Raw genomic sequence first — 19162 nt, 5'->3', positions numbered from 1 at the left:
AAAATAACTTTTGAAATTAACCACTAGAAAAGTAAGCTCCCTGAGGGCAGGAGTTTTTGTCTTTTGTCCTAGGCTGTATTCTCAATGTCTAAAGCCAAGAGCATACATATTTGTTGAGGAAATGCTGGAGGTGTCGGAAAGACTGTGCAATGTCAGAATTAAAGGCAGATGAAGGAAGAACTACCTTTTAAATGATAACATTCAGAGACCTAATAGTTCGGTAGATAACTCTTCAAGGATGGGGGGGGGGGGGAATTGTCAGTATCAGCAGCTTATAATGGGCCTTAACTTACTTTCAGACAAAAAGGGAAATAATATTTTAAACCAAATGCCACTTAAAAAAGCCTACTCAGCACACTCCCTCTCCATTACTGCTAAGATAAATGTACCTTAGCAGAAGGTACAGGAAAGTTCCTCCATACCGGACAACAGAGTGAGGATGCCTGGGGAGTGAAGTGGGGTTTACGCGCTTTACAGTCGTTAACACACGGAAGGGTGCGACTTGAGAATTCTGATCCTGTGCAAGAGCCCAACCAAGTTGCAATGGATCCTTACGAAGGAGCTGTTGTATCAAATTCAAGGGCTTTCGGGGTGGGGGACAAGGGCAACATTGGAGGGAAGCCGGGACGTTATAGGGTGTCAGTGGGAAAGAAAAGCAGTGCGAGGTAAGAGAAAGAAGCCGACTTGGAGAAAAGACTGCGAGAGAATTCCGCCCAGGTGGGGGTTCTGGAGACCCGCCGAGCGGATGCAAGTACAAAAAGTGACGTGGGTGGAATCGCGAGGGATTAAAGGACTGCAGAAATCTAAAGAGGGTGGGAGGCTCGGCTCTGACAGGGCCCGGGCCTGGTCAGGGGAAGTAGCGCCGAGGGAGGTTGGGCCGCAGTAAGCCAGCGCGGACCCGACGAGCCACGTTCCTACCGGTCCGCACGCATCCGGCCGTAGGTCCTGGAAGTCGGCGCCGTAGATGGCCTCCAAGGCCTGCAGCTCGTGGTCCTGTCGCTGCGGGTAGCTCTCCGGAGGCTCGTCACGGCCGCGCCCGGGGACCCCACGACCCCCAGCCATTGCAAAGCCGCAGCCAAAGTTAGGCGGCCCCACGGCCGCGGGGGAGCGGCTCCTCTGTTCCCAGTACCGGCCCGTGGGCGGGGCCACACGCCGGGGCGGTCCGTGGGCGGGGCGACGTGCCGGGGGCGGCCTGCAGTTCCCGGAGGAGTAGGTTCTGGCGGCACCAGGAATCCTAGCTAGGGAGCAAGGCCGGGAGACGATTTTGCCCACAAAATGCAGGAGAAGCGGAGCAAAGGAATCTTCAGGAACGTGGGAGAACAAGTCAATCAGAATGGAATGATAACGCCACATGGTATCGTTTTCACAAAATAAATCTCTAATAGAAATGCCTGCTGGAATTCCTTCACCCTGGCATGGGTAGTGACTGGAAACCCTTAAAGGACAGACGTTGATGGGTTTTCAAGTCACTTATTGTCTCAGTTAGAACCTTCCCACAAGTCTACCAGGAGTAAAAGTCGTGACCACTATTTCCCTTCCCCCCAGTTTTGTACCCCTAAACTCATCCTCTTAAGGATAGATTCAATATCCTATGTGTATTTTCTGTCCCACTACTTCCAAACCAGACTATGAGTCACAGTATTTTATAGTCACATCTCATTTTAGAGCAAAGAAGATATTACTGTCTTGATCACTTAATTCACCATAATTGGTACCAGATAACTTTTGGCTCTTTAAAAAAAAATCAAATTTATTCTTAAAGGATGTATTTGTTATGATCAGGGATACAAGAAAAGATGTATTGTATAATGTGTTGAGAAATGGTATTCTTCAACAGTGAAATAGCTTCCCAAAGTGACTCCTTTAAAGGTGATAACACTCATGGGTATTTTAGTTTTGGCATATTTGCTGTTAAAACACTAGTCAGGTTGCCTTATGATCACTATGTGTGTATGTACATGTGTGTATCTGTGTGGTGAGACTTGAGGTTACCTGGGGTGGGGGAGTATTCAGCTGTCTACCTCCCAGATATTTTGATGAACTTAATAGCAATCTATGGGTGTGAGAACTATTACAAATTGGGAAACTGGATTAGATATATTCATAGATTCATATTAGTAGGAAACAATTTCACAGTCCACATATTAAGTTAATTTGGAATACATGAAGGTCTGTGTTAATATCTTTTAAACAGATAATAGCTTTGATGGTAATTTAACATACCCAAAACTCAGACTCTAAAGTAAATATACTTAGTCCAACAATGTAAAGCCTAAATTACAGACTTCTAACTTTTCAACCAAAATTTCCCCGAAGTTACTCTGTTCTTTGCTAATTGTAAATTAAGTGGTTCTTCAATTTTTTTAAATACAAGGCTTGTTAGGCAGTATTTCATTTAAATTTACAAAGAGAGAATTCTTTAAAATGTTGAAAGGTGATACTTTCTACCCTTTTGATATTTGTTTTAAGTGTCAATAAATAGGAATCAATATTATATTACCCTTCAGTGATTTTCCACAATTTGCCAGAGGTTTTCATTAATTCAATATTTTATTGTCCTCAATAAAGCCTTACAAGATAGGCATTTTAATCTCCATTTGGCAGAGGAGGAAACTGAGCTTAGAGAGGTCACGTAACTGCCGAGTGTCACAAATGGAAATGGTGGAGCAGGCATTTCAAACCCAGCTCCAACTGACACCAACAATCATGCTGTTTGTTCCCCCGCCTCCATTATACTAGATTCTTATCTTGAGGGAGTTGGTAGGTTTGCCAATGGAAACAGACAATCTGGGTTTCCAGGAAGAAAGAAATGGGTTATCACCTATACTAAGCTTAAGTACTCTCCAAAGGAGCTGTTCAAATGACATAAGCTTCTCAGAGACCAATAAGTTTTTGGACGTGAAAAAAACCCAATAGCTCAAATCAAAGACCCCCAGAGGCTCTATTGTCAGCCACCATTTTTTTCTGTATGGACCTAGGATATCCTTATTGCCCCTACGAATATACGCAGAGAGTTTTTAAAGTCCTGACTCAAGAACTTTCATTCCCCAGGAGAAAGTCTGCACTCTCTTAAGAATGCAGGCCTCAGTTTTCCAACTATATCTGCCAGGCTGGGTTATGATGTGATAATGAGCGGCTCCAAAAATCTTGGTTGTTTAGTACAATAAAGGTTTATTTCTTGCTCACATAAAATTTTTTGTGGGTCTGGGTGGCTCTCCAGGGCATCTGCTTGTGCCCCCACCCACCAGTGTTGACTCAGAAACACAGGCTACTTCACTATTTCAGCTCTTCCACTTCCACACAAGACCCCTTCCAGAGTCGCAATGGCAGGGCAACAGAGAGACTTGAGAATCACAAAACAGCTTTTCACTGCCGTAGCCCAGAATGATTTGTCACTTTTGCTCACATACCATTAGTCATAATAGTCACATAACCCTGGCCACTTGCAAGAGCAGCTCAGAAAAATAGTCTTCTGTGTACCTGGAAGAAGAAGAGAATGAGACATTGTTGAACACTAGTAATGTCTATGTAATAATCTGCACTAGTTGTGTCTGTTATATAGGCATAGAAATAGCCATTTGGAAATAGAACCACTTATTCCAGATAGGTAGCCAAGTGCTATAAGGGCCTCTTTTTTATTAGCATGCTGCTTCTTGGGCTTACCAACTCAAAGTACTCTCATTTCTCTAGCTTTTCTCTTCTCCCTACCTGTAGTGAGAGGCCATGCAGGGGCACGTGAGTGTGGTGTGAGGAGTACAGGAGGCAGGGGGAGGACACCTTCAATGAAGAAAGGGAAGAAAGAAGGGAAAATAAAACCATGGCTCCTCCTCAATTCCCCCCACCACACTGGTCTTTGTAATTATCCTAAATCCTATTTCATCTCTTTTCCCGCCTACTCAAGCCTGTTCCTGCTCTTTAATAAATGCCCAAGAACATTGGAATATGGGAATTCTTTTGAGCAGAAATGGATTCTATAAGTATGAAAAGACTTGTTGTTAACACCTATATGCAAATTTTACCTATTAGCACACCACAGGAGTATAAGAGAAAAAAAACTGAGAAGGGAATAGACTTTTAAAAATTACCTATTACCCATCTGTTCTAGTCAGATCTTCAATTGATTGGATGAGTCCCACCCATTTTAAGAAGGGCAATCTTCTTTACTCAGTCTACAGATTCAAATGTTAATCTCATCCTCCAGAAATACTCTCATAGACAAACCCAGAATAACGTTTGGTCAAATATCTGGGCAACCCATAGCCCAATCAAATTGACATATAAAATTAACCATTATACCTATTTTTCCATGGTTGCGAGGGGGAAAATTCCTAAACAAATCCCAGTATGTATATGATTAAGGAACAGGTGACTGGAGAAAACTGAGATTCTGTTGTATTCCACACTATAGTATTCCTGCCTTCCCAGCACAAGGGCATTAACATTTGTTAAATGAGTGAACTATTGGTACAAAGAAAAGAGAAGTAACTCTTTTTAAATGATGTGGAGACTGAAGGAGGCCAATCTTCAGGGAGGAAGGTAGATCTACAGACTGAGTAGGACCTCTCTGGGTGGGAGTCCTTAATCCCCAGCCTCTCACTCCCTCTCTTTGTCCCCCTCTGCCTGGGAAACTAAAGCTGTGTTTATTATTTCTATAAGGAAATGGATCCTGAGTGCTAAACAACTATCTTTAAAAACTTTAATTAAAGTGGACTGTCATTAAGTTCTGTGGTTTTTGACCTTTTCAGGTTCAGGTTTAATTCCGGAAGAACTATTCCTGAAATGGGACCTTTTGAAGGATATTTTTTTTGACAAAAGGAGAATAGGTATTATGGCAGATTACATTTTCCTTAAATGACTGCAACAATCTCTCTCATTTCACATGCTCTTTTTACAGTATGACGGACACTCCTCCCCTTGGGAGGTGTGGTCTATGTCCCCTCCCCTTAAATGTGGTGGGGGTTTTTTTGTGACTGCTTCAACAAATAGAATACAGTGGAAGCCCTGCTATGTGACTTCTGAGATTAGGTCATAAAAGTCAATGCAGCTTCTGCCTTGTCCTTTTGGGAGTCTTTCTTGGAATACCCACTTTTGGATTATAGCTGCCAGGTGGTGAGGAAGCCCAGCAGTCACATGGAGAGGCCACATATGGGTATTCAAGGGGACAGTCCCAGCTGAGGTCCCAACAACAGTCAGCATCAACTGCTAGACTTGTGAGTGAAGAAACTATCCAATTCCAGACCCTGGACTCAACCTTTGAGCTGCCCTAGCTGGTGTCATGTGGCACCGAGACAAGCTGTCCCACCGTACCAAGCCCAAATTACATATTTGTGAGCAAAACAAAGATTGTTGCTTTTTAGGCCACCAAGTTTGTGATGACCTGACAAGTATAAATAACACTACTATAGACACTTAACATATATTTAAATCATGTCCAATTTCTTAGATCAATCTTTCTCTTATAGCCAGTGAAAAATTCATATAGCACATAGCCATAGGAATCATGCCACTCTATTCCTGTACTTGGTCCTGTATTTTCACAAGCAATCCTTCTGCAAATCTGAGAATCATGGTGACCTCAGCTGATCAGGTTACTTCTTGATTCAACTAACCCTATACTCTAACACCAATTTAGGGGCTGTAGAGAATTTTTTCAGAATAAAAAAAAAAGAGAGAGGTTTCTTGCTTTATTAAACACTTTACATCTGTAAAATTGACACTTTCCTACATCTGTATCTCAATCCTTAGCAGTTTTGAATAGGGGGTAGCAGGTGAAGATGGGAAAAGGGTGTTTTTACGACTGTTATTAAACAACACATTTATACACATTCTTTCCCAACCCTTTCTAAAGGAGTGCTGGATGTTGGTGAATTATTATCGTTTGTTCTGTAATGATTATAGTGTAAGGGTTTTCATCTTGGAATATATGTTTGGACTCCCAGAACAAATTTTAACTTTTTTTGGAAAACACAATTAATAAGTAATTTTCCCTCTCCTCTTTTGTCCTCCAAAATGTTTAAAATAACTGTTTACCTGGGGATTATGTGTAGGTGTTGTGAGAAGCCAAAGATGTACAAGACATGGATTTTTGCCCTTTCAAGACCCATAATAAGGGTCACCAGTTAAAGTGAAGTAGTCATATTGTAGCACGATCAGCCTTGAGGCAACCAAGAAATAACTCTTTTAATCAACTCTTAAGAGTCTGTCCTGGGACCTAGTCTTATCAGTCAATCTGTCAAAGCCCTCAACCATGCCCTTCACTTATCAAAAAGAAACCAGTTTTCCATTAAGTTAAAACAAGCAAATCTTTAGTTATCTTCTCCTGCCTCATGTCTCCTTTTCTTTTCCCCAGGTCCTTTTCTCTGGATGCCATACACATTCCTTTTCCCACTCAACTTCTCTTACTTGACCGTTTCTTCTTACTTGGTTATCCCAGCTTCCCATCAGCCCGCAGGAAGTGACTCCCTCCCAACCCCTCATTCCAGGAATCCATCAAACTTGGGTTATATCGTGTACCTTTTATAAATGAGTCTCAATAAAAAAAGCCCAGGATTGCATTCCTAAATTTTATCTTTCTTAAATGCTTCAGCTACACCCAGGGCTTGACTGAGGAGAGGGGAGACTGGGCTCCCAGCCAAGGCGACATTGTCGTGTAATTACAGGCCTCAGGAAGCCCCTGCTGATGAGCTAAAGGAGCAGTAAGGACAGTAGTAAAGGAACCGAAGCCTGGAAGGAGCCGCTGGTTGGGCCACCGCAGCCAGACAAGGAGCCTCCGCGCCTCCCACGCTCCGGACCCGGGGAGTCACGCTCAGCACCCGGCCAGTCACGCTCAGCTGGGCCAAGATGGCGTCGTCCCGCGGCCGCCTCGGCGTGTGGGGCGGTGCCAGGCGCGTCACGTGACCGTCCCGCGGGCCGCGAGCCCCTCGCTGCCCCTGGCGCGCTCTGGGAGTCGGGTGGCCGCGCGGACCTTGCCCCTGCCCTTCTAGGGGCGTCCGGTCTAGTGCCCGTACGGCCGCGAGGCTCTCTCTCCGCAGCCGAGGGCGGGAGCGGGGTCGCAAAAGGGGCCCTAGGCCGTGTTGAGGCAAAGGGGCTGCGGGTCAGGGTCCCTGCAGCCGGCGCCCTGGCGGGAGGTCGGAGCCCCCAGCGAGGGGCTGGGCGGGAGGAGACCGCGCGGGCGTCCTGGGGGACGACCAGGTGCTGAGAGCGAGGCTGTTGGGGGAGATTCAGGGCGTTCTGCCTAGGCCATGGGCGCCGTCGGAGACTCGGGGCTCCCCTCGGGGCTTCGACCACTTGGCTTGGGCATTTCACAGGTTTCCCATAGCCATCCAGCCTCGAAGCCTGCAGGATTGAAAAACGGCTTCGACCAAATGCTCTTTTCCCTCTAAGGAGCGGGGAGGGGCTGAGCCCGTCAGCGAGGGGACTCGCGAGGGATGCCCCGGCCCTCGGGGGTAGAAGGAGCAGAGGTTGAAGGAGGCGGCAGGAGCGGAGAGCGCCCTTCTTGACCATCAAATGCTTCCTTCAGTGTTTCTATCTCTGCCGAGTGGGCTTGGCTGCGTTGACCACTTGGGAGGAGGGACGGACGATGCTCAGCGGGCTCTGATCGTGCCGCCTTCATGTGGTTGCTGACGGGAACCCAGGAGGGTATGGGCACGGGGCGCAGCCTCGCCCTCCTCCCTCCCCGCCTCCCAGGCGCGGGAGCTGGAGATGTGGAGACGTGAGGGGACCCGCGGCTGCCCGGGCTTCTCCAGGACTCCACCAGGCACCCGCGCGTCCCTCCGTGCCCGGGGCAGGAGAGACTGGCGTGGGGCTCGGAGGCGGGCGGAAGGGCTGGCGACGAGCAGAGCCGGGGCCCCAGCCTAGCCATGGGGCATAACGGTAGCTGGATTTCCCGAAACTCTAGCGAGCCGCGCAACGCGTCGGGCGCGGAGGCGGCGGGCGCCAACCGCAGCGCGCTCGGAGAGTTCGGCGAGGCGCAGCTGTACCGCCAGTTCACCACCACCGTGCAGGTCGTCATCTTCATAGGCTCGCTGCTCGGTAAGCGGTCCACGGGGGCGCCTCCCCTATATGGCAAAGTGCAGATAGTTGAAGGAGGTTTAAGAATGCCAAGGTAACTACAGGCAAGTTAAGCAGGGACGATCGACTCCAGCCCCACGCTGGAAGCAGAAGAGTTGCGGGAGGGTTTTCTCCCGGCCAGAGGACGGTGCCTGGTCCAGGTGGAGGTCAGCCTCCCCAGGCGGCCCTCGCGGAACGCTTCGGGATGGGCGCAGAGTTGTGCCCCTCATTCCTTACCTCCCGGGTGCCAGGGCTGAGCGCCGGCTCTAGCTCTTGTTTACAAACAGCGAGGAACAAAGCTTCTGTTTCATTGCTGATGACTGACGTTGTTTTCCTCTCCCATCTATTCCCTATATGTAAAATTATTTTGAAAGAGCCTTATTTTGCGCGTTTTATGGCTTGCTTCTTCGGAGCATCAACCTGCTGATAAACAAGCCTGTGGAGTTAAACTGTGTTGCCTTCAGATATTTTTAACCCCCCAAACAAAACAAATCCCAGTTAACTTCTCTACCTACGTTTTGCTTGAAGTACAGAATAACGACAGGATGAAAAACACAAAACATCACACATAGCAGTTTTAGGTATTTCTTGTTCTGGGGAGAAAAAGATCACAGGATTGAAATGAACTGTTCGTAAAAAACGTTTGTCCATTAGTATGAGAATTACCAGTACTTCTGGTAGCTACTCTTTAAGTGATAAATTATACAATCAGTAGTCCTTTCTATTGAGGTTTGTTGAACATGTTGCATATTACTTGTAAATATGTGGCTTCCCTTCAAATGCAAATTCTTTGATGTGGCATTTATAGGGCTGTAAAAAGATTGTTTGTGGTTATGTGTGATTTTATGGCCAAGAGCAATCTCAAAGTTTCAATGTAGGAATAGCTTACTTTTTTGTAGATGCCTGTGAATTTCCATGGAAACCAAGGTAACAAATTAAAAAGACAATGGAAGAATTTTAAGTGTTTGGAATTTCTCTTCATAATTTCTCTGTCATCATCTTGTCTATCATATTTGTCTTCCACTTTTTGTCATGAGGGCATTTTCAAGAGTAAACGTCAATGTGACTATATCTAGATTGTGTGTGTGTGTGTGTGTGTGTGTGTGTGTGTGAAGATGTGTTTTTATGAGTGGAACATTAGATGCATATTAAGAAAGTAAAAGCCTGTGTTGGAAATACTCTCAATATTCATTTAACAAACAACAAATACTGAACAGCTACTAGGTACCAGGCACAATGCATTGTGGATTATTGGGAGTTAAGTTCCAGTATTGTCACATTCACTTAAAGTGTAGATTATTGAGGAGGCAGTAGATGGGCCTTAATTTTTATTTCTGCAGGTTTTCTCATTACTTGGGCCCTCCTAAAAGAGAATTCATTTTCAGAAAAAGTATAAATATTGTGAAATTTCTAGAAATCAAATGTCTGAGAACTTGTGCAAAAGTGAAAGACATTTTTGATTTCATTAAAAGCTTAGCTAAATAGCATTGTCCTGTGAACCTTTTACTTACTGGTATTCTTTTTTTTTTTTTTTAAGATTTTTTTATTGGGGAAGAGGAACAGGACTTTATTGGGGAACAATGTGTACTTCCAGGACTTTTTTTTTCCAAGTCAAATTGTTGTCCTTTCAGTCTTAGTTGCAGGGGGCGCAGCCCACCATCCCTTGCGGGTGTGGAGGAATTGAACTGGCAACCTTGTGGTTCAGAGCCCACTGGCCCATGTGGGAATTGAACTGGCAGCCTTCGGAGTTAGGAACATGGAGCTCTAACCACCTGAGCCACCGGGCCAGCGGGCCAACCTACTTACTGGTATTCTTGATTCATTGTTTTCTGAGGATTTGACCCATATAAACATATCTGGTAATGACAGTTGAGGCTCAGAGCTTAAGTTCCAAAGTCATGTGAAGTCAGTTGCAAGGCAAGTAAACTTGGGAAGCATAATTTTTTGAAGCCTAAAAATAGAGAAAAAAGCACATATTAGGAATAAAAAGCTTTATCATGGAAGAATCTGTAAGGCCGAAAAGTAAATGGAAGTTGGTATCTAGAATAGCCTATGTCTCTGATTAATTTACTTGTTTCCCCTGTCCCGAAACATAGAGGAATTAGTTTTAATTGTTTTCCCTTTATACAAATTCAAATATACTTCCTATATTCTCTAAATAGAATTTTTCATTGGGATTTCCAGAGACCCACTATTACGTGAAAATAATTCTCTGAGGGAGGGGGAAATTTCCCATCTTTTCTGTCATAGTTATTCTGGCTGATCTAATAATTAAATTGACATGAGATGGATCATTAGGAATAAATGACCAAATTTATTACTTGTGTACATACAGGAGTTCCGTAAGAATATAGGACCCGAGGACAGATTGGGAAATTGGGGCCGATATTCCATCTTTAGCTAAGGAGAAAGGGGATAGTGGTTTGGACATTAAAGGGAAGGTAGGCAATTCACAGATACATGAGAAAGAGCAAACATTTGGTAAATAAATTCTTGCCAGGTCACCCAGAAACAATGGGACTCTGTGGTTATTCTGAGAAACGGACTGCCAGGTTCCTTCCTATCTGCCACACTTAATTCATGTTATGGTAAAGTGATACTTTTCCTGGAGCAGATTTTAAAATCTGAATTCCTTTAGGTAGGTAAGGGGGAGAGTCAAAGGTTCTTCTGCGTCTTTTGTTTCTTAAAAATAACCAGCTTAAAATAATTAATATCCCCAAAAGGCATATTTTGGGGTGGCAAACTCTATTCCCCCTCATTTTTTTTTTGTACTATCGACATATTACAGCTCTTTTTGTGCCCTGTATTAGGGAAAATCGCCAACAACTTGGAATAACTATAATCCAATCATAGGGAACATTAATTGCTGTGTTGAGAATGAACTCAAATGCATATATTCAAATAATGCCTTTTTGTGGGTTTGTATAAACTAGTGTTTGTCAGCCTTCTTTCTGCAAAATCTTGGGATATCTTCAGATATGCTGTAGATCTTGAAGGAGAGTCAGATAATTTATATTGTCCTTCAGTTAATGTATGGCACATACTACTTTAAGTTGTGAACAGTGTGAAATCAAAGATAAAAGGATTTGGAATAATCATTTCCAATAAACGCTTTGGATCTAACTCTCAAGGTTGATCTTCTCCATTCTCCTTGGATTTACAATCCATGGGTATGGAGAGATGGAACCGTTTCTAGTGCTTCACCTTGAAAAAGGTCAATGGTTGTGACCAAGCCTATTACCGCTAAACTCCTCCTGTACAAATTGGCTGTCATCTGTGCTTATTATCATTGGAGGCATTTAGGAGACTTTTATAAGTAAATTAGCACCGTGGACAAGACCAACAAGTATATATCCCACCCTGAAATTTATTTTAAAATAGAAAATCAGGCTTTCTTCCTCTTGCCAAACCATCATATGTATGGTCCTTATTTTTAAGGTATAGCCCCTTTCCTTACCAACGATCTATAGTGAACCAGTGTGAAATTGATGACTCCAACTAAACATCCAACTTACCTGTGGCCTGATTGCTTCAAGTGGCTATTGAAGTATTCGTTTCAAAGGAAAGGTGAGGAACTGACTTGTTGAATCTGTTTGACAGATAATATGGATAAATACCATTTTTGCTCATGCTTGTTTATAGCCTATAAACAAAACCATATTGGATGTCAGCAGTGTTCATGGTACTTGTTTGACAGAGAAATATATTTGTGCTTTTGATACTAGTTGAAATTAACCAGATAATAGGTGGATAATTCTTGGAGTTCCTGAGTTATATGTTTGACAGAAACAATGTTAATACTAGTTTGTGCTTATAATTCGTAATTACACAGGATGATTTTTAGTTAACCACAATTATAGCCAATAATAATGTAATATCAACAGCCTTATTCTATTTGCTTTTTCTGTTTTTGGTGTGCCTAGAAACCCAGTAGAGTACATCAAGAATAAGATGTTCTGAATTGACCTAAGGAATTGGAAATGGTGAGGTAAATAGTTATCAGTATGGGTAGGGGAACTCCTAATGTATTGAATCAAATTGCCTCACATTGTCTTTGATGTGACGTACGCATCCCTGTCTTTTCTTTTATAATGTAATATGTTAGGCACAGAAAATCAATAACTTCCATCTGAATGAAACACTTTTGGTAACCCTGTACTTCTCCTTTCTAGGCCTTCAGTATATAGCCTTCTACTTTCTAATTCTTCCTGCAAATTAAATCCTACTGTGAAAACTTAAAAAAACAACAACAACCAGCTTTATTGAGATAAAATTCATATGCTACACAATTCATCTAATTATAGTGTACAATTGAATGGTTTTAGTATATTCACAGAGTTTGCAACTATCACCTCTATTGAATTCCAGAACATTTTTATCACTCCAAAAGAAACCCATTAGCTTCTCATTTCTCCTCAATATTCTGAACCCTAGGCAATCACTGATCTATTTTCTGTCCCAATGGATTTGTCTTTTCTGGACATTTCATATAAATGGAGTTATACAATATGTGGTTCTTTATAATTAGCTTCTTTCATTTAATATAATGTTTCAAGGTTTATCCATGTTGTAGCATATACTTTATTTCCTATTGCTGAATAGTATTCCATTGTATAGATATACCACCTTTTCTTTATCCATTTATCAGTTGATGGATATTTGGGTTGTTTTCACTTTTTTGGCTATTATGAATAATGCTGCTGTGAACATTTGTGTATTTTTTGTGTGGACATACTATTTTTCAGTTCTCTTGGGTATATAGCAAGAGTGAAATTTTTTGGGTCACATGGTAACTCTGTTTATCCTTTTTAGGAACTGCCAGATTGCTCTCCAAAGTGGCTGTATCATTTTACATTGTTACAAGCAGTGTGTGAGGGTTCTAATTTCTCTACCTCCTCTCCAATATTTGTTACTGTTTTTTGTTGTTGTTTTGTTTTGTTATCATTACCATCCTATATAATGAGTGTTAGTGGTATCTCATTGTGGTTTTGATTTGCATTTTTCTAATGACTAATGATGTTGAATATCTTTTCATGCCCTTATTGACCATTTGCATATCTTCTTTGGGGAAGTATCTGTTCAGATCCTTTACCCATTTTAAAATTGGGTTATTTGTCCTGTTGTCACTGAGTTTAAAGTTCCTTATATATTCTGAATACTAGACCTTTATCAGATATGTGATTTGCAAATATATATATTTTTTATTCCGTGGATTGTCTTTTTACTTATTGGTGTCCGTTGAAGCACAAAAATTTAAAATTTTGATGCATGGCAAGTTTTCTAAAAAATTTTGTTGTTGCTTGTACTTTTGGTGTCATTTCTAAGAAACCATTGCCTAATCCAAGGTCATGAAGATTTATTCACATTTTCTTCTAAGAGATTTATAGTTGTAGTTGTTACATTTAGGTCTTTGATCCATTTATGTTAATTTCTGTGTATAGTGTGAGCTGGAGTTCCAAATTTATTCTTTTACATGTGGAGATTCAGGTGTCCCAGCATAATTTTCTGAAAAGGCTCTGATTTCCCTATTGCATTGTTTTGGCACTGTTGTTGATCCTGTGGTGTGGCACTACGGTATTTATCCATATTATCTGTCAAACAGATTCAACAAGTCAGTTCCCCACCTTTTCTTTGATGCCATTGTCTCACTGAAGGATTTTCATAAACCTTTGATGAGGAATAAATAATGTCTTCCTAGATGAAGTCTGGTTAGAGTAAGAATACCTTGGAAGATTAAGGAAAATAGTAAGTGGAATGAGGGAAGAAAACTCAAGAATGTTGATTTCTAATGATCATTTAGGAAGACATTACCTGTGGCCACTTTAGGAAATTCAGAGAGGGCCTTTAATGAGGAAAGACGAGGAGAGCTTTGCTAAAGGGAGATGGATGCTTTCTGTACAACGCAGGTACCCTTGACTTACCTGCCAACATGGTAGCTACAATCAAGAATACTGTTTTAGTCTTACATTTATGCTGGGCTTTATAGTTTATAACATAGACCACATTATTCAGTCATAATAACCTTATGAAATAATGCAGGGACATTTTCTGTTTTTATTTTTTTTAGCATACCCCATTGCCCCTAATAGGACTGCCTACCCCCAATGACAAGCGCACATCCGCTGGTGAGCCTCCCTTCCATTATTCATCAGGGTTCTTAGTTGTAAACAACAGACCCTATTGTCAAAAGAAGACACAGCTAATTACAGAAGCATTTAGTAAAGAAAAAATTTTACTTGCTGAGTTGGATTGCAAGGGGGTTCAGCCTTTAGAAGGATTGGCTTGCCAAATGAAATCTAGAATAGGCATTTAAAAGAAATCCACCACAAGATTACCAAGTTTACAGTTACTATGTTCATGGGGGCGGGGGGAAGCAGTTATTTCACATGAGTGTTATAACCTTAAAGATTGTGTCATATCTTCAGATACCTGCACTGCAAAAGTCAATGAAATTATAAAACAATGAAGTTCTTATTAGGAGTCAGTAACTTACGAGAAAGGCTCAAGATGTCATTTATTGTGGGGATCAGAACTAGAAAGAGTGGTCCTGGGTCTTTTTCATGTATGTCTTTATTTTGGGGGAAGAGAGGGGCTCAGGGAACAAAATGTTTGTTTGTTTTTTCCTCCAGAATGTAGCACCTTTTTTTTATAACGCAGCGGAGCAACATACTCGTTTTAGTCTACACCAAACTAGCCAGTTTATAAAGAAAGAAATTTATTACAGATTACTAGGTTGCTTTCAGAATTGAAGGGAGAGCCTGGATGCCAGCGCTAGGGACACACTCAAGAAATATGCACCGTCATACTAATGGTTCTAGCAGAAATCATGAAGCTGTTGTCCTGTACCACCAGTGAGGTAAGGAATTCGCCTCTAGAATCCTAGGACGCAGCTGGCCCAGAAGGAGCAAAGGCATCTCTCACCTCCCTGCACTTACAAGAAAACCTGATGATGGTCCCCAGCACAACCTCACATTAATCACATCTGCTTTCCTAGGGAACAGATGTTGGGCAGAACCTAGATTAAAAGCTTGCACCCTAACTGCAAGGCTGTCTGAAAAGTAGTACTTGTAGCTTCCCAGTCTTAGTAGCAGAGGGTAGCAGATACCTGAAAGATTATGGAGTGAAGATTTAGTGAACTAAACTGTAGTATCTGCTGCTGTCTACCTCGTGTGGTTCATTATATGACCGCCCCTCTCAGTCCTCCCTGTAGCCTCACTCCCACCCTGGGAGACAAGGGAGGCACGTGCTCCAGGCCTTGCTGCTCCCAGGATTCCATTTCCCTGTCCTCAGTGATTCTCTCGGGATGGTCAAGGCCCCAGGCTTGGTCAAAGCCCTTGACATAGAAATGCCGGTAGAGAAGCTCTCTTTTTTCCAAAGGGGCTGTTAAGCAGGGATAAAGGAAGCCAGGAGCTGTCTGCTTAGGAGAGAATAAGGGGAGAGAGAAGCAGAGGGTGAGTGAGAATGGGAGGGGTGGGAAGGGGAGACACAGAAACCAACCTGGTGATATTGAAAGGTCCTGAGCCCGTATTTTCCAATTACGTGAACCAAAAAACCCCAAATCTCCTTTCTGACTTGAACTTGTGTGAATTGGGTTCCTGTCACACACAACAGAAATTATTTGTCTATCTATCTATCTATCTATCTATCTATCTATCTATCTATCTATCTATCTATCTGTCATTTATCTATCTATATCTATCTATCTATCTCAGTGTAGTATTTTTGTCACCATTCGTATCCTCCACTTGGGTAAACAAGTTCAGAGGGGTGGTGCCTTGCTCACTAGCCCACCCTCACAGCAGGCGGGGCCTGATGCCCAGGAAAGAAGAGTGGCTGAAACCCAGAGCCCCGAGACTTGAGCAGGAGCTAGAGACAGGTGGGTAGCTGGACAAGTGCTCACGGACGCTGAGGAGAGCTGTCAGTCTGGCTGTGCGAGAGGTCAGGAGTGGAAGGTCACACTCAGGCCCAGGCATGCGAGGGAGGCTGGAGGCCGTGGGCTTGTCAAAGGCCCCTCCGCGTGCAGAGGCAGAGCCCCGAGGAGTCTGCTGGATCAGAAACACTGCAGCAACGCTCTGGAGTCGGCAGAGCCTCTGACACTTTTTCTCTCAGGAAAACAGCTTTTTTTTTTTTTAAAAAAATCAAGTTATTTACACATAAATAGTTGTTCATAGTTAATTAATATAAAAACTCAGTAACAACAAAAAAATCAAGGTGTGTTGGGAAAGGGAAATACTGCCTTTGTGAGATGTAGCCTCCCAGGGGATGATGAGCTCCACAGTCTCTGGGTCATACGCTGGCCTCCGCTTCCCTGAGTGTCTGGAAGAGCTTCTGGGGAGGTCAGCGGGCAAAGCCATGTGGGTGAGTCCTGGGAAACAGCCCTCCCCACCGTCATACGGGTGGTGTGGATGGAGGCCCAGACATCTGGCAGGAATATGATTGGGGAATGAGCTGCTTTATATTTCCTGCTTTGAATTTCACGATGGCCAGTGTCCAGCTCTCAGGATGGCCTAAGCAGAACACTTCTGGGGTGGGGAGGAGTGGGTGTCCTCCGCTGATCCAAGCTCAGGGCATAGACCGGAGAGCAGGAGCTCTGTTAGCACAAGGTCCAGCCATCCAAGTGCTGGCAAGAATCTGGGCTGGAGTCACACGGCCATTGTCAAGTTTAACAGACAGCACAAAGGCAGGAGGCACAGAGCAGGTGGCAAAAGGTAGAGAGGAGCAAAGCAGAGCTATCTCCCATACCTTCCGAATCACCTTTCAGTTTAACATGTCAAGTTTAATACTGCTAATGACTGTTGTCCTTGCTGTTCTCTCTGCCCTAGAATGTTCTTCCATAGATGCTTCTTGTGGCTGGCTGGTGTTCATCCTTTAAATTGCAGCTCATATGTCACCTCCTCTAAGATCTTATCTAAAGTAGTCCCGCCCTCCACTTCTGTCACATTATCCCCTTTATTTCCTCCATAGCACTTATAACCCCAGAAATGACCTTGTTTGTTTGTTCTGTCTCTTTCCGTTAAAATGCAGAGCCATGGGGACAGACACTTTGTCATTATACTGCTTTGTCCTCAATATTTAGAACAGTAGCTGGTATATAGTTGGTGCACAGTAAGTATCGATTGATGGAATGAAATGCTTGGGCTTGGGGCGATTAAACGGAACAATTAGATAAATAGCCACTGTCTTGGTTGGCATAGGGTTTAGAAGCTTTCTGGAAATGAGCATGAATTTTGCCCACAGCTGGGACTCAGACACACACAGTCACATCCAGTGGCCTGGAGCTGTGCTCACAAAAGCCAAATACCGGGAGGGCCAGCTGGGCTGTTGATAGAAAATCCACAAGGACAGAAGTCATAGCCTGATTTAAGTTAGAGCGAGCCTATGAAATAAGACAGGCAGTACTTTGAAGCAGGCAGCGTAATGTGTATGGGGATGTCGCTATAACTTTTAGAGGCTTTTGGATCCTAGACAAAGTCAAAATTATTGCTAGAAGCAGCCTCGGGGCATGGCCCTGCCTATGGGATAGTGGCTGAGAAACTGTTGTCATCAGGTGGCATTTGGCTGCCTGTCCTGAGACAGATGGTGCCTAGATATGTGAGAACAGAGTGGTGCCCTTGAGTTTCTGTCGTCTGTCAGGGAACCGCTCCTTCCACCTGTCTATCCAGGAAGCTCAGTGGTAGAAAAGGGGATGTTGAGTAAGGTCTGGAAACAACAAACAATGTTTTGACTCTAGCCAAGTGTTATGGGTTGAATTATGCACCCCCATCCCCAAAGGCTAGGTAAAGGCCCTAACCCCCAGGACCTCAGAATGTGACCTTTTTTGGAAATAGGGTCATTGCAGATGTCATTACTTCAGGTCATACTAGAGTCAGGTGGGTCCTTCATCCAACATGACTGGTGTCCTTATAAGGAGGCCACATGAAGACAGACACAGACAGGGAGGACACTGTGAGATGAGGGCAGAGTTTGGAGTTAAGCTGCTGCAAGCCAGGGGACACCAAAGATTGCTGGCAAGGTACCCAAAGCTACAAAGAGGCCAGGAAGGATTCCCCTACAGGTTTCAGAGGGAGCACGGCCTTGCCAACACCTTGATTTCAGATGTCTAGCTTTCGTAACTGTGAGTCAGTAAGTTTCTGTTGTTTTAAGCCACCCAGATTGTGGTGCTTTGTAATGGCAGTCCTCGTAAACTAACATGCCGTACCAATACAACCAGCAAATATCAGGTTGAAAACCCTGATATTTGCACAATTGAATGCAGTGGGTTTTACAAAAGAGTCAAAGCCAGTGGCATAAAGGCTGGTCATCACTTATTCCATCCACTGGTGTGCCCACAGCTTGCAGCACCTTTTTAAAAAATTAAACTTTTTATTTTGAGATAATTGTAGATTCCTGTGCTCTTGTAAGAAATAATACAGAGACAGGCTGTGTACCCTTTACCCAGTTTCCCCTAATAGTACATGTGTGGTACTGTACTTGTGTATGGGGGGATAGTATCAGAACCAGGATATTGACATACAGTCAAGATACAGAACATTTCTATCACTGTGTGGATTCCTCTTGTTGCCCTTTTATGTCCACATCCACGTTCCTCTTTCCCCCACCGCCTTCTTAAGTCTTGGCAACCATTAATCTCATCTTCATTTTGATAATTTTGGCATTATATAAATGGAATAATATAAGTTATTGTATAAATGGAATAATGTAGTGTTTAACCTTTTGGGATTGAATTTTTTTTTCACCTAGTATAATTCCCTGGAAATTTATCCAAATTGGTGCATGTATCCATGTTTGTTCCTTTGTATTTCAATTCCGTTTATATGACCTTCTTGAATAAAAGCATGGGTAACTCTGCAACTTTTCTGATTATTCTTCAGGAACAAAACACTCAGTTTAGTGCAGTAGTCCCCCTGTATTCACAGTTTTAATTTCCGAGTTTCAGTTACCCGCAGTCAGCTGCCATCCAAAAACACTAAATGGAAATTCCAGAAATAAACAATCATTTTTAAATTGAGTGCCGTCTGTGTAGCAGGATGAAATCTCACGACATCCTGCAATGTCCCATCCAGGATGTGAATCATCCCTTGTCCAGCGTCTCCATACTGTACCTGCTCCCCCC

General features: G+C 43.2%; 2 protein-coding genes across 5 annotated transcripts in view; one reads left to right on the top strand and one right to left on the bottom strand.

Annotated features, from left to right (window-relative positions):
- Positions 1 to 1147, bottom strand: part of EIF2AK4 (eukaryotic translation initiation factor 2 alpha kinase 4) — an 87179-nt gene extending 86032 nt beyond the window's left edge. For 2 of the 4 annotated variants that reach the window (XR_012494785.2, XM_074327918.2), the window contains exon 1: positions 919 to 1147. Coding sequence is in view for 3 of the 4 variants with exons in the window: in XM_074327918.2 (XP_074184019.2) it covers positions 919 to 1062 (144 nt within the window). In the remaining variant the exon portion in view is untranslated. The remainder of the gene's footprint in view (positions 1 to 918) is intronic. The other 2 variants (XM_019725509.3, XM_088797136.1) reach the window with 1 other exon arrangement.
- Positions 1148 to 6895: 5748 nt separating this feature from the next.
- GPR176 (G protein-coupled receptor 176) overlaps positions 6896 to 19162 on the top strand; it is a 91179-nt gene continuing 78912 nt past the window's right edge. The window contains exon 1 of the mRNA XM_019725512.3: positions 6896 to 8031. Within this exon, the coding sequence (XP_019581071.3) occupies positions 7860 to 8031 (172 nt within the window). The 5' untranslated portion in view covers positions 6896 to 7859. The remainder of the gene's footprint in view (positions 8032 to 19162) is intronic.

This window comes from Rhinolophus sinicus, chromosome 3 (assembly GCF_057876585.1).
Source record: "Rhinolophus sinicus isolate RSI-liver-muscle chromosome 3, RSI-T2T, whole genome shotgun sequence".
Lineage (NCBI taxonomy): Eukaryota > Metazoa > Chordata > Mammalia > Chiroptera > Rhinolophidae > Rhinolophus > Rhinolophus sinicus.
Note: the sequence above shows the minus strand (reverse complement) of the source record. Positions and strands in the feature narration are given on the sequence as shown.